Genomic DNA, 15656 nt, shown 5'->3' on the forward strand with positions numbered 1-15656 from the left:
TAGTGTTCTACACACAACACTAACACCCGTGTCCTAGCTAATGCATTCTGAACTTATATATTGCCTAAAAACGAAAGCCAGCTAACCACCTAGTCATATAAAATCCATGTTGTTCGGTCTTCATGAAAGATGGGTGGGTGGCTAAATTTTTTGGGAAGTAAGGCAAACATCCAGAGAGATTCATTAGTGGCCTTGTACTTATGTAAGATAGTATGCTCCTAGAGCTAATGCAACTAAATTTTGATATAATTGATTTTTAATGTGATGTATGCTAGTTAAAATCTCTAAATTAGGAATGTATGAAATTTAAAAAAGACTTATAAAATATATTTTTTAGAAAAAACTAGACTTCCCCAGGTCCAGTACCTCATCCTCATAGGTTGGATTATCTGAACTCTACTTACGTGCGAGGAAGTGTCTTAAAATAAGGAGAGAGAAGATGCATTAATATGCATGTGACCCCGAACGATTCTGGCTATTCCTTAGATCATTAGTTTTTTATATTATTTAAGTCTTAAAATCTTAAATTTTAATTATGAGTAGAAAAAATTTTATGCCTATAGAGCCTAGCAAAATCAAAACACACATATATAAGAAAGAAACCTAAGAAAAGCAGACAATTTCTACGGCGCAAAACAAAGTAAACACATCAATATAAATATCCACCATAGTAAGAAAAAGTCAGAAAAAAGTCCATGACAAGTGCCATATAAGTACAACTCAGGATCTGCAGAAAAGTAATAGTAGTCAGGTCTCACCGACAACAACCTGGATTTTAATCCTACTGAATGATGCAAGTCTTAAAAACAAGACATTTTATCTTCATCTTTATATTTAAGTCCTTTTATGGATTGTCTTCCTTCATTCTTCTTTAGGGTTCGTCTTTCAGAAAGATACCCAAATGAAAAAGAAATTTCCTGTGAAGGGACTTTCTTTTTTTCCTTTAGATCCCTGATATTTGAAATGCATTATTTTTATGAACTTTCACAACTCGATACATCAAATACATTACATCATAAAAAAAAAGAGTTATACTCTCATGCAAGGTTATCCTAAGTAGTTAAAGAAAACAAAATATCCTAAGCAGTTATATATTAAATAAAAGTAATCATGCAAGCGACACTTGGTCATGCTCTTATTTATTTAGGAGCTAAATGATTGAAGCACATGTAGTAAGCATATATATAATTTATTTATTATTTTAGCCCCCTTTATTAGTGCTGCATGAGCATTGCCACCTGCAGAAGATATCATTAGTATCAAGATCGCCCCTAACCTATGGGTAATCTACCGCACATCACATCATAAAAAAATATAAAAAATAAAGTTCATTATCATAATAACAATCATAGCAAATCAAAACAACCAGCACACTTGCCACATGCAGAGCGTCACATCATAGAAGCAAAAAAGAAAAACATCGACCTAACTTAGAGCTAGAAATAGTGCCATAACAAGCAATTCTATGTGCGTGCAATAGGCCATGTGGCTGTGGATATGTCATATATTGAATAATTAGTTCAAGTTGTCTTTGTTCCGTTTTGTTAAAGGGCCAAAGGAGAACTTTTGATTAAAGTTCAAATATTAATATCTTGGGGTCAATTTTAATTGATTTAGTTTGTTGGTCAATTTTAATGCTTAGGATAATATTTTTTGAAGTTTAAGTTGAATTAACGTATTTTAGAAGGTCTGGGGTCATCCTATCCGCTAGGTCACAAGGGTTTAAAGGTGACTTTTATAAACAGATTAGATTTTAGGGTTCTAGTATTTTTATTAAATATTAGACCTTAAGGAGAGTAATTAGACTTTGAGTTTGCTGCATTTGAGTTTTTTATGCAAAGTTATGATTTTTAGAAGTTTAAGACCCCAATTATCGAACTGCTATTGACCGAAGAGTTGACTTTTTAATTTAAGTTGATTTCTGAAAAACTCATATTTTTAATAAATACTAGATTTTAATTAGAGTTGAATGCCTTTTAATTTATCCAATTTGGATTTTTCTAGGATTAATTATGATTTTGGGCATTTAATGAATTATTAAAATTGTCTAATTAGAGCATTTTAGGAATTTTGATCCAAATCAGCTTCAAAAACACTTGGAATCAACTCTAAAGGTCAGGAGTGACCCAAGGAAGAGTTCCTAAGTGTTAGACAAAAATTTGGAATTCTTAATAATTTTTAATTATTCAATTTAATTAAAAGGATGATTTTTAATCTAAATTAAATTAATGATCAAATTGAAGTCCAATCAAGGGGCTTTTAATTTTCTGAGATTAAGGGTTAATTTCTAAAGAGTTTGTATATTATTCACAATTTTTTGATTTAATTTGAATTTATTAGAATTTTTTGAAGTTATTGGGGCTCAATTAAAGGGTGAATTAGGATTTCTTAATTAAATGACTTAAAAGACCCTAAAAATTCCATGGTGTTTAAAATGTCACTAAGTTAATTCGGCGGCTAGGCCACGTGGTAGCTTTTGATTGGCCCGTTCAAACCGCGCAGCGGCTAACCAATCATTGGCAATGATTGCGCCGCCACGCAATCATCGCCTCATGATTGGAAGGACTACGGACCCCACGCGCTTTCCACTTATCTGCATCATCTCGAAGCCTCGGCCGTCCGATCTTCCGCTAACCCGAATGGACGGTTGCGATCTCGGCGAACCGAGATCTAAGTGGTCAAGAGGACCGCGCGGTTGCATAGAACCACAGTGCTGCTCGATCCGAGCCGTTGATCTGAGGATCAATAGCCCAAAAGGCGGGCAGCTCATGCATGCTTAGCTCTAAAGCCCTAAAACAATAATCGCTTCATTCTCTCGATCCATAGAATGAAATTTAACGAAATTTTAAAGACAGATAATAGTCATGAAGAGCATTCATGGGGGACCAAAATCGTGGTCTAAAACACGATGTATGAAAAGTTATTTAGATCTAAGTGTCCTAGACTAGGGTTTGCGATTTTACTTAATCCAATGGATGGATTCGAGAGATTTTGGGCTTGTTGCACTTATAGACTGTCCACGCTCCTATTTGTAGAAGAAACCGTGTTTTGAAATGCAGTGGATCGCCGGGAATTTGCTTTGGAAGATTTTAAGCCTCTGTTCGCCAGATATCTCGCCGCCGGTGAGAGGCTTTGACGGTGGGTTTGGCTTGGGAAAGATGGAAGGAGACTAAGGGAGCTCACACATGAGAAATCTCGGCTTGGGAGAGTCTAAGGTGAGAGCAAAAGCAAAAGTCCTTTTCAAGATGCCCTAACAAGCCTATTTATAGACCTAAGCTCATGATGGACGGCCTAGATCAATCCTAGGATTAATTAGGAGGGAAAAGAGCCTCCTTGGACGGGATTTGAGCCAATGGAAGATTGTGAAGGTTTAAATTGCAATAAATAGGGTGAATTTGACCTAACTAGGTCAAATTAGTTAGGTCAAATTCGACCATACAAGGCTAGGGTTGACCAAATCATGGGTTGACCCAATCAACATGGTCAATTAGACCCAAGTAGGTGGGGGATTGAGCCAAGTATGGTTTAGAATTAATTTAAATCAAGATAGAGGCTATCTGGGCTAGTTTGGTCAACCTGGGTTGACCCAAGACCTGGGTCTGAGCTCCACAGATCTGTTTTGACCCACTGAACTTAATGGAAGAGGTCTTGGGGTCTGGCTTGGTCAATTTGCCCAAGTCAAACCCCTTGACCTAGGGTGCAGGTGAAAACAAGGTCAACAGTCCCTAGATCTCATTCCATTTCCTCCATGTGTTATTGCTAGAGTAGATACATATCTGGGAGGTGATGGTGTAAACCCTATTATTTCTACTCCACCAATCACCACCAACATTCGGACGTTCCTCTTTAGCGCTGAATGATGCTATGGGTAACATTGTGTTTGAAGCAATCATGGTCGGCCTGCTTCTCAATGGCCCTATGTGGTGGTGAACCCAAAATTAGAGTTTCTTCTTACTCGACTGCTATAGTTGTGGATGGCTTAGGCTTTGTATAAGATTCTATTAATGTAGAGCACATAATCTAGGAAGTTCGGCAGAGATAGGTAGTTCCAACTCTTAGGCTAACTCTGATTCCATAGATTAAAACAAACAATTTATCTAACTATGCTTTGATTAAGTGGGTTGTTCCGGCTCATAGGAAGTGTTATGGAATACACAACATCATAAATTTGCCATAAATCAAATTATCAGAAAAACAACACTGATTTATGACTTTCTTTTATGATTCAATTATAATGAAATATATTGAGTTTAATTTTTTTATTTCAAAATATTAATTTTTTTTTATTTTTATATTAATTTTATTGAAATTATTCCTTTCAAGAAAAAAGTCAAAACAAAATTATTTAATATAAAAATTCATCACACTGCACAAACTTCATGATCTCAATCCACTCCTGTTATATGCGAATTCAGTTGACTGCTACAAGTGAGGAAACAAGATAAATAGGAAATTAAATTTTGCAAAAAAACTCAATATATCTAAACACCCTTAATTTTATTCTCATCTATTACCTTTTTTCAATTTCTATCAATTTTGATTGCATGACTATTTCAGTTCATATGTAAATAAATTATAAGTATGTGATGCCGGCACCCATTTTTTATGGGACTAACAACTAATGTTTTACAATTGCCATAGTTCAAAAGAATGCACAATAATGTTGCTCTTTTATATATTAGGCACCAAAGAAAACAATAGATGTTATTAGTAATCTAGAACTAACCTTAATGCCATACTTATTGCAAATACTTTCAGCAAGGAGAAGGGTATATGCTGAATGCTTGTCAGCTTCGGATGGATCTGTGCAAATAACAAGTCATTTGAAGATCTTTTTGATGGAAATGAGTTCTAATAGGCATACCTCTGGCTAACCATGCTCTATCAGATATTACCACAACTGATAATGGAATATCTTTTGAATCCTTGAATGCATTCCTGATGCTCAAAATAGCTTCCTTCAATGTTTCATAGTTCATGGGACTCCCAACCTGCAATAAATGTTTATTACTATATCAGTCTGGAGGGGGGTGTTGGATTGAAGTGGGCCAACGAGAATGGAGGTATTATACCCTATGATGAACTTTAATATTTTTCAATTGACTAGGTACCGTAGTATCTACTGTTCTGCTCCTTTCACTGATGGTAGCCTCGGAGAGGATTTCCTGCATGATTTATGATTTTTTTTTAAATATTGGCCGCATCGGTTTAACATGCCGCAACTTAAAACTTGAGTTCGAAATTCCACTCAAATAAATCTAGCATACATATGCCAAAATTTGTGTGCTTTGGTCTATATTGGTGTGAGCAACATATCACAGCCAAGTTTTTAAGAAACTATCTGTACATTCAAACTAAATGGCCTGCTTCTCATTTGAAATTTTAAAGATAATATCTTAAATAATGCAATAGTGTTCTTTTTACCAGGGTCGTATGTAATCTGATCTGAAATCAAGTTTGTTCAGTATTACTGCTGAGATCTCAAGTACAGTTCTTCAATTTTCATCTTAGCTAAAATCCAATCCATTTTTTGATCAACCGATTACATATATATGAATGTATGCATGAGGAAAATGCATGCAAAACGACATGCATCCATACATTGCATATGCACGCACCCAGGTATACGTTCCAGTGCACACGCATATTTATATAGTTAGATTACTATCCTTATGCAAGGATAGAAGCTTTTTTCCTCAGTCCTCACACGTATTGTACAGTCCATCCCATCTTAAAATGGCTAAAATTTAAAGCAACTCACCTTTTGCAATTCCTTATGTTATATTTTATTAGACAGATGGACTTCAAATCTTAGTTATTCAAAGAAATGGATGAATGACATGAGATGTGTGAAGAGCTCTTGCATTTGGAAAAAAAGCTTTATTTATTTATTTATTTAGGGGGGGGGTATTTATTTATTTGGGGGGGGGGGGGCGCTGGGGTGGGGTAGGGAGTTGACCTACTATCTTTTTCGAATATAGAAGCTCTTGCTCTTCTATGTAAGCTTAATATCTCATCTCTTCTTATCAACCAGAATAGCCTTATTCCCATGAGTAAAATCTATCCAAAAATAAATATGGGAAACAATGTTGAGCCAGATGATTCTTTCCTCTCTTTAATTGCTGGAGAAAAATCTATAACTTCTCTCCCTCTAAATATTCTATGCGGCTGAAATATCCCATAAAGAGTCTGTCTTGATAAAGGAAGTTCTTCACCAACCAATTTTGGTTCTAGGGAGAAGTGAGAAGATGAGGATATAGAGTTGCAAGAAACTTATCGTGAATCCATTTGTCCTTAAAAAATTTAACACTACCACTATTTTAAATGTTTAAAGAAAACTAAAGAAAAAAATAAAAAACTTTTCTAACCCATCAAGAGGAGATGGGACACTTGTATACTTGCTTTTGATAATAGAACAAACAAAGGAATAAGAATCCTTGCTTTTGATAATAGAACTAGCAAAGGAATAAGAATCCACCTGAACAGATCTACAAATCTATTTGGAGAGAAGGGAGGCGTTCATAGTTCCGAAATCTTTAATGCCAAGCCATCCATTTTTTTGGGTCTGCAAGCATGCATCCGCCCTTTCATCAATACATGCATATATTCACGCACACATACATTTATACATGAATAGATCCATGCATTCAAGCATACATCTATTGAACAACATGATTACATACAAAAACAAAACAATGCATACATCCATCCAGGTGTACATGCGTCCAGACATCTACAATTTGCATAAATATGTAAAGCGTGTTCTACAGCGAATTCAATGTGATCCAGCTCAAACTTATCCTGAGCTCAATCTTAGAAGGCATACCTTATTACTGAGGTAATTCATTTAGATACAAACCTAATTGAATAAATATGCATGCATGGCAAAAAGATTCCAGCTGGTGCAAACTGAAGTAGTGTGGTAAATTAAAGTGCAAGCCCAAAATAGAGCAAGCCAAGAGTGATGCAAGAGGAAATCTATGTAAAAGCTTTGTTTTCTACAGAATAATTCAGAAACAAGTTAAAACTAAACTGATAAGTATATCATACGGGAAGATATCATTCAATGCGGCTGAGTATTCATAACCATGAGCTATCATTTGGGAAATCATTCTGTATCTATTTAATATAGTTAATCTATAGCTTTCTTGTTGCAAGGAAAAATACCACTATACTACCAGGCCCAAGATAACTATCGTATTCCTTGATCATGTCATAAGCATTTGGTCTCCATCCAACCATAAGGATGCATTCTTTGGGTCCATGATTCCAATCACTTGCCTGGAGAAAGATAGAAAGTTTCAGCAGAAGATATAATGAAAGTTTGTTGGAAAGAAAATTATAAATCAAACTGCACCTTGGACGTTGATTTTGAAGGTCGCTTTACAATCCTGTCAAAGCGTGCTTTCCTCAAGTCTAGTAACATAGATGAGCTTCCATCCTCTGCAACCTTCCCATCTCCAGAAGCAGCAGACTCCACAGAAGTCGTTTGAGGGAGCAAAATTTGTGGTTTTTGTTTCACATAAACAGGTGCTATGAGCAAAATCTACAAAACAAAGAAAATCATAACTATAAACACATCAACTTGTTAAAGCCAATAAGTATAAGATAAACACACTACAACATAAGGGAGGTGGCTCTTGCTAGTTGGTGGATGAGAGTACTTGTTATATCCTGATTTTTTCTTTGTTTAGTTTGATAACTATGAGATTTATTTATTTATTATAAGAGATTTTGGAGAAAAATCCAATCAACTCTAAGAATTAGAACAAAATAGCATCCTTTGTGGGCTCCAAAAATTCATGCCTAGGGCTACAAACGAACCGAGCGTTCGACGAGCTGCTTGTGGCTCGGCTCGATAAGGGCTTGTTCATGTTCATTTGATAAGGTAAACAAACGAGATTGAACACACTTGATAAATACTCGATAGCTAAATGAACGACCTTGAACAACATGTTGTTTGGTTCATTTATGTTCACGAACAGCCTCGTTTAGAAGCTCGATTAGAGCTCAATTAGAGTTTTAAAAATAAATACTATTTAATCTACTAATTTAATATTTTATTTTTACTAATTTAATATTTTTAAATCTTTCCTCTCCATTAAATCTTTTATTTTATTAATTTTTTATTCTCCCGCCTCAATTCCCGCCCTCTCTCTCTCTATATATATATTTTGCATTTTTTAAACTCCCGCCTGCTCCCTCTCTCCTCCGTGGCATCACCAAATTAAAAAAAAAAATTGTATGCGGTTTAGTCCCACATATGCTTTATAAAAACAAACTCATCTGGCGTCTTGATGAAAAGCGGGCAGCTAGCGAGGTGCCGGGTGGGTTATCTGGGTGGATGTAAAACGAGTTCCTCGATTTGTTTAACGAGCTGCTCGACAAGCAGCTTGACAAACGAGCTTGAATTCGAACTCGAACCTTTCTCGAACGTGCTTTTTTTAAATGAGCTTGTGCTCAAACATGTGTCCAAGAAGCTCGATGAGCTTTGAGCTGAGCTTGAGTTCGATTCTGACAAACGAGCTCGAACTCGAGCAGGCCAAAGCTCGGATCGACTCAGTTCGTTTGCAGCCCTATTCATGCCCAATCCTCTTGCTAGGAGAGTTTAGATGATACTCCGAGTTAAAATTTAAAAAGCAAAATTAGAGTTAAAAGATAAGAGGTTACTCATAAATTTTCCCCTAATTTTGGAAAGCTTTATGATACAATTCCAAGATTCCCATAAGCGCAAGCCTCTATGATTACTTATCCCTTCCGGTAATAAGAGAGAACTTTCGATTAAGACTAGTCATTACATATATAATGAGTATCGAGCATATGGTAGTAGCAAATTTAGTATTGGAATCTATGTTGACCTCCACACATTCACCAAATTAGTGCGAGCGAAGACGATGATGGACAAGCTCGACTTTTGGCAAGCGGAACGCTTCACTTAAGTGCTCAAATGGATTCCGATCGCCGAACGGATCACGCCTGTGCAATCTAAGCATCAAATTTAGCTATGGGAGGACCCCTTGCAATTGGATTGAAAGAAGGTGGTCGAAATCAATAATATACAGGCACAACGACGCGCGACGTTTGCCTGAATGACGTTCGTTCGCAAAACGAACTCCGTTGTTGCGTCCAGAACATCGAAAATACATAAAAATGACTACCATATTGCATGGGTCATTCGAGCGAGCGAAATTGTGAATTTTGCATTAGTTTCAAAGAGACGATAACACGAATTTCGAGGCAACAACCGAACGAATAACGAGAAATTTCCTGGGGGATTAATTTGTTTCTATAATTGTCATTTGAATATATATATATAAGTTTTGTTAAACCCAAATATTCCCCGAATTTCCACTGAAATCCCTAACAATTTTTTATAAATTTTGTTGAATTTAGCTTTAAGTGAATAATACATATTTCACTTCTCATAAATTATACTATAAAATTTTGAATCTCTGATATGGTAGACAACATAATTTTACTTATTCTTAACTCCATTGCATTCTGAGTTGTTGGGTATGCTACCTACGAAACTAGGGCGTGACAAGCATGACGTAAAGAAGTGTTCCACTAAAGTTAAAGGGAAAAAGCATCAAGTATATTGCTGATTACACGTTCAACAAACAGTTACGCCGTAGGGTACCTATGCCTCTCCAACTGGTTTTCAGAATAATATTTATAGAAGAATAGGATAGTGTTCTTACTTTATCAGTCTCTCTGATTTCTTCTTCATCACTTGGGTGGAAATTTACTTTCCCAGACCTAAAGAGACCACAAACAACTCCCTGAGTGAAAAACAAAAAAAAACGAATGACACTACCATCAAATAAATGATAACAATAGAAATAACTAAACTTTACATGTTTTTTTACCTCCTTAACTCCGCGTCTAACATGCTTATACTGCAGTCCAACTAAATTTGACAAAGTGCAGAGATTGAATACATTTTCTGTAATGAAGTAGATGAATTAACTATAAACCTTACCTTGCAAGTAACAATATATTTTGAAGGTATACAAGGGTAAATAAATCAAGAAATAAAGTTATGAGAGTCAATATATATATATGTTCCGCCCTTGTTTATATTACAGCTGTCATATAGATAAGCATCCAGTACAGTGGATATATCTCATTCCATAGATTAAAGATGAACATAACCTATGATGTAGCAGAAATTCTGGCTTTAGCCTTAAACCCACATTAATTCTCCATATTTTAAACTAAGTGCAACATATCCGAAGTTGATGGAGATATAGTATGCAATTAATTGCAATCCAAGTTCATAAATGTGTAAAAGTATCAGTTAGTCTTTGTATAACAACTTATGCATATAAACATTAATGATATCTTGATGATTCTCTTCTGGAAAGCATGGAAACATACCTCTTACATAGTACAGGCAAAGGAGGGAAGGAAGATTGGAATTGGGAGGAAAAGGGAAGGATGACTTTAGGAGAAAAGTTTCGTATATCTCACTTTTTTTTTAAGGCTCTCAAATAAGAAAGGGATGAATTATAAAACAAAATAACCATGTAATAGGAATAGCATGTCTTAGCATTTACTTGATAACCGCTATACTTATCTACATAATGACAAATAAATCCTAAAATAGACTGAGACATAAATACCCATAACAAATAAAAGAAGGTCAACATTACCATAAGATATTTACAAGCTAATTTCTATATAATTGGATAACCAGCGGGATAACGAAGGAAACAATGAATGACTCAATGAATTCTATCAACTCTGCTGGTGCAAGAAGAAACTCTCCTTTTAAAAGTGTAAATCTTGGCGCTCTAGAATCTTGGGAAAGTGAAAAAACACTCTTCAAACATCATCCATATAACACCTCATTGTGGTTTTCCACGCCAACAAATCAGATTTCAATGAAAACTAGATGGTCAACAATAATCTCAACAATCACAATCAGATCAATCTCATGTTAAGAATTGATGGAAGGACAAACACAGGCATAGCTATACAACAACAACCACAAGCCTTTGTCCCACTACGTGGGATCGGCTACATGAATCCTCTTTCGCCATTGTGTCCAGTTAAAAGTCAAATTCTCATTTAAATCTAATAAAGAAAGATCATTTCAAATATTTTCTAACCAAGTCTTTTTAGGCCTACCTCTACCTTTCTTAACATAGGCCAAATCTAAAACATCAACTTTCCTAACCAGGTCATCGGAAGGCCTTTGTTTAATGTGACCAAACGGAAGTAAAAACACAGGCATAGCTATAGTGGAAGTAAAAACCACATTCAAGGAAACAAGTGCAGGTGATTGTGGAGGTTCAAATGCACCTTGACAGAGCATTAGTTTTCACATTAAAAGTAGGATTGATATAAATATTAGATAAGTACCAAGCAAGAAAGCACTAGATACTAGCATCCTACTGATTTATAAGGTCCAGAGGCTCTAGTTAGTATTTATTTTATAGGTAGAGTGCAATAAACAAGCAATATAGATATAAATTAAGACATTATGCACATATGATAGTTGCAAGCATCATGAGGAACAACCATTATAGCTTTCAAACTTTCATTATGCGTGGAAAATTCATTTTATAGTCCGCAATGCAATTTATGAGTATGGTCAATAATGAATACAGAACAATATCATGCATGCTTTTATAATGAAATGAAGTCTAACAATTGTTTCATATATAAGCCGTAAACTTATCTTAGTTGTCTATCTAATCAATTTCTTAAGGGCTAACTAATTCAGGAAACTGATATATAAATAAGGTTGAATGATATATAAACATCAAGTTGAATGATATATAAATAAGGGTTTTCATTAAGCAGTTTCTACGATTAACTAATAGCCACAACAAGTATAAGCTGTTTAGAATAAAATTCAAACTCATTCAATGCTAGTTTTAGATTCATCTTTTAATCAAAATTTTGTCTGCCAATAAAAAGAGTATAACATCAAACAATTGCAAAAATTTATAGTTGAATAAGAATCAAAATGCATCATAAGATAACAACAAAGCAAGAGATCATAAGATAACAACAAAGCAAGCGACTATATAATGAAAGAAGAAAACCCCAATAACTCATTTAAAATATCTTGATTGAAGTCTGATAAACTTTGGAGAGTATCAATATATTTTATTTATATTTCTAGCCCCCCTAAACTAGGTGAATTGAATTTTTTTTCTCCACTTGTTCATCTTTCCCACAAAAGCTTGTCACTTAGTATTTCTAAACAAAGGATGGATACTTTACCCACTTTGTTAATTAATTATAATTTTATGTTATATTATATTTTATATACATAGAAAGAGAGAGAGTAAAGGATCTAATAGGGGACCCAACTTCTTTCAAAGGATCAAAAATAATGCTCAACTATATCAAATTTGGTCCTGGACTCTCTAAATAAAAACACAGTTAGTTCTTTTGTGGGATCATTTAAGTCCCTATTTAAAAGGTTAAGGAACTAACATGAGACTTCTCAATAGTCAGGGACCATGTTGTTTCTTTGTAAAGAATCAGGGACCATTTTGATTTTTACCTCACACACACTCTCTCTCTCTCTTTCTATATATATTATTGATTTTATTATTATTATTTTTTACTCCGTATTTTTTATGTGTTCATAGTATGTGTGCACGTGTAAGCTCCTCGTGACTCCTCTCCTTGCTTTGCTTCACATCAATCAATTTTTGTGCTGCCACTCAAAATGTAAATATAGGCGGGTTTACTTGGACTATTTCTAAATATTGAACGCATCAATATGGTGCATTTGGTTAAATAAGCAACAGATTCATGACATTTTTAGCTGATTATTTATTGAATTATGCAAGCTTGTCTTTTTTGTTCTCATGTTTGACTATTCGTCTTATGGATCAAACATGTAGGTCAATAAATGATAAGATTAATGGGTTTTGGTTCTATATTCTCATAGATGACATGTGTTCCTGATTTCTTCAGTGGGAATAAAACACTTTGAAGGAAAAAATATAATTTCCAACAGCTATATGTTAAACCTATATCGTGATGATAATGCTAGCATTTTCTAGAACAGAGCCTGTGGGGGTACATCATCTCATAGACTCAAAAGAAATAGTTGCACTTCTTTTGACGAGTTGATATAACAATGAATGAGACGATTTGGATAAAGATGAAGATAGTTAATGAAAGGAGGAGGTAAATTTCCTGAAAATAAATTTTTATGTTTGAAGCATTGGGTAAGTTACGTCTAGGACGTGATAAATTTTCTCAGAGGAAATAGATTTCCTGAAAGCGCAGGAAGCATAACATTAAAAAAAAATTCACATACTATATTTTATTTTTATGCCTAAAAACACTTTTCAATCTGTGATAGAGGCTTCCTCTTACAAATGCATAAATTTCAAGGCAAAAAGAGATTCAACAGATGTTTTTAACGCATCCATCATACAACTTCTACAAGGAGTTCCTCATAGGAATTCTGCTTATAAATAATTTATATTAAGAATGTAAATATACCTTTTTGAATAAGAATCATCTTCTGTTCTTAAATTATCTCTTCTCCATAAGTAAATTGCTTCCCTATTTTGATATATCAATCAAAATTACCAGCTCAATTATTCAAGTAAACATGGAGAATTGCTTATAAGGTATTTTCCCTCATCATCAACTAATAAGTGAAGAGGGAGGATTTGCAGCATTGGCTAAGCTATCACTATTGTAATCTGGAGGTACCAAGTTCAAGACATGGAAATAACCTTTTTTGCAAATGCAGTTGAAATGTTGTGTACATGAACCCCTCCCCAAACACTATATTAGCAAGAGCACCATCCATTGTGCATGCCTTATTTATTTTTTTTACTTACTAATTAGTGAAAATTCAATTGAAGACCAAAAGTTATAAATGGCACTTATATCTTGCTAATTCATGAGAACAATTTCAGCTCGCTATACCTCACTAAAAGCTATTGGCAGCTCCCATTAGCCTCTCAATATACCAAAGGGTACACATATCCTAGTTTTGAGTAACATGTTCATGAGATCCTAGAGCACAATTCCTATTAAAAAGGATAATTCTTTGATAATTTCTTAGAATCCTCACAAGAGGATAAATGAGATGAAGATTTTCCGCCAAAATGGGTCACCAGGTTGAATTTGTGGTCAGTGAAAGTAACTGCAAGATATTATTGATCTCAGAACTAGTTTTTTTTTTTTTTTTTTTGAGGATATCTCCGGTTCATAGACGTTGCAACAAAACAATTTGAGACAAGATTTAAAACCACTTGATCTAAGGTTTCACATGGCTAACTTGATGATTGCTAGTATATTCTTATATATCAGAGTCTTAATTCTATTTTAGTTGTATGGGAGGTTCCGTCATTTTTTTATTTCACCTATCATCCATTGAGTTAACATCATATAAATATCAAATCAAGAAAATAAATGATAGAAATCTAGCGTAAACAAAAATAGTCAGCATGTTAGGAATAGTACTACGATAATTAAGAAGATGTCGATAAATTTTCAAGAGCTCCTTCTGCCGTGAGCATTGAACAAACAGTTTGGATGCAACCATTTCCACTGGCTCAACATTTACACCTGTGATTGATTTCAAAAGATCACATGTGCCAGAATTTGAGGCCTGCAGCAGTTTGAGATGAAAGAATTTTCAAGAATGTTAAAATTGTGGAACTATAACCAAAAGAAAATGCTAAATGCAAATATTTTGCAGGGCATTTTCCTAGAAATAATGATAAATCGTTTATTGGGCATCTTTTTTTTTTTTTGAGGCAACAACAAATCCGCAAGAGAAAAATATAAAATTATAGCCAATTTCATCCTCAGAGCGTAATAGGCATTTCTTCTCGCACACGATGCTAATTCATGAGAACAATCCTCAGCTCTCTATACCTGGCTGGAGCTAATGACAACCAACAGAATCACAATCAAAGAATGATCAAGGCATCTCAATTCAAGTTCAACTTGCATAAATTTAGAAAAAAATATTGGGGCCCCAACATATTATGAAAGCCTAAACATGAGAAAAAAATAATCAAATGACTCTCCTTAGAAAATAAATAAGAAGAATTACGAGTACAAAACTTAAAACTTTGCTATTTATAAAGTTTTCATCCACCCAAAAAAATGAATTAACAAAGTGCTTTTGCGTGCCACAACTAAGGCTTCGTTTGGGACGGCTTTTTTATTGCTTTCTAAAACGGAGTTTTAGTTAAAAATTAAAAAAAAAATTTGTACTAAAACTCTGTTTTGGAAAGCAATAAAAAAGCCGTCCCAAACAAAGCCTAAATTATTGAGAATTGAATAATGAAAATAACACAAGTTGGTATCTTGTTGTTTTCTTTGACATGTAGGTGATATTAATGTAAATGGAAGTAGTTCAGTGAAAATAGTTATTTTGGACTGCAAACTAAGCCACCAGAAGATTGGGATTCTGTCCAGCTCCTCTCCTGTTGGCGGTGGATCCCTCCCTTGAGGTTCTAATAGGTTGAGTATCCCTTGATCATCTCTTCAAGATCATTCTTGTGCTCAGGAGTTGATTTTTCCTATTTCAAATGTTCGGAGTATGAGTATTTTGCATGTGATTATAGCATTGAAACTCATTTTCATTATTAGGAAGGCCAAATTTGTAATATCCCGAACTCGAATGTGCCGCTTGCGTCGGTTGGAGTAGCAAA

At 34.5% G+C, this 15656-nt stretch overlaps 1 protein-coding gene across 2 annotated transcripts in view; it reads right to left on the minus strand.

The window, feature by feature from the left end:
• LOC110108180 (putative ion channel POLLUX-like 2) overlaps positions 1–15087 on the minus strand; it is a 22420-nt gene extending 7333 nt beyond the window's left edge. Inside the window, exons 1-8 of one of the 2 annotated variants that reach the window (XM_020838706.2) lie at positions 14455–15087; positions 9870–9946; positions 9702–9782; positions 7358–7546; positions 7168–7281; positions 5073–5165; positions 4865–4991; positions 4727–4803 (exon numbers count right to left, since the gene is read on the minus strand). In XM_020838706.2, the coding sequence (XP_020694365.1) occupies positions 4727–4803; positions 4865–4991; positions 5073–5165; positions 7168–7281; positions 7358–7546; positions 9702–9782; positions 9870–9946; positions 14455–14536 (840 nt within the window). In that variant the 5' untranslated portion in view covers positions 14537–15087. The remainder of the gene's footprint in view (positions 1–4726; positions 4804–4864; positions 4992–5072; positions 5166–7167; positions 7282–7357; positions 7547–9701; positions 9783–9869; positions 9947–14454) is intronic. The other variant, XM_020838707.2, reaches the window with a different exon arrangement.
• Positions 15088–15656: the final 569 nt, after the last annotated feature.

The sequence above is a fragment of the Dendrobium catenatum genome, unplaced genomic scaffold (genome assembly GCF_001605985.2).
Source record: "Dendrobium catenatum unplaced genomic scaffold, ASM160598v2 fragScaff_scaffold_1574, whole genome shotgun sequence".
Classification (NCBI taxonomy): Eukaryota; Viridiplantae; Streptophyta; class Magnoliopsida; order Asparagales; family Orchidaceae; genus Dendrobium; species Dendrobium catenatum.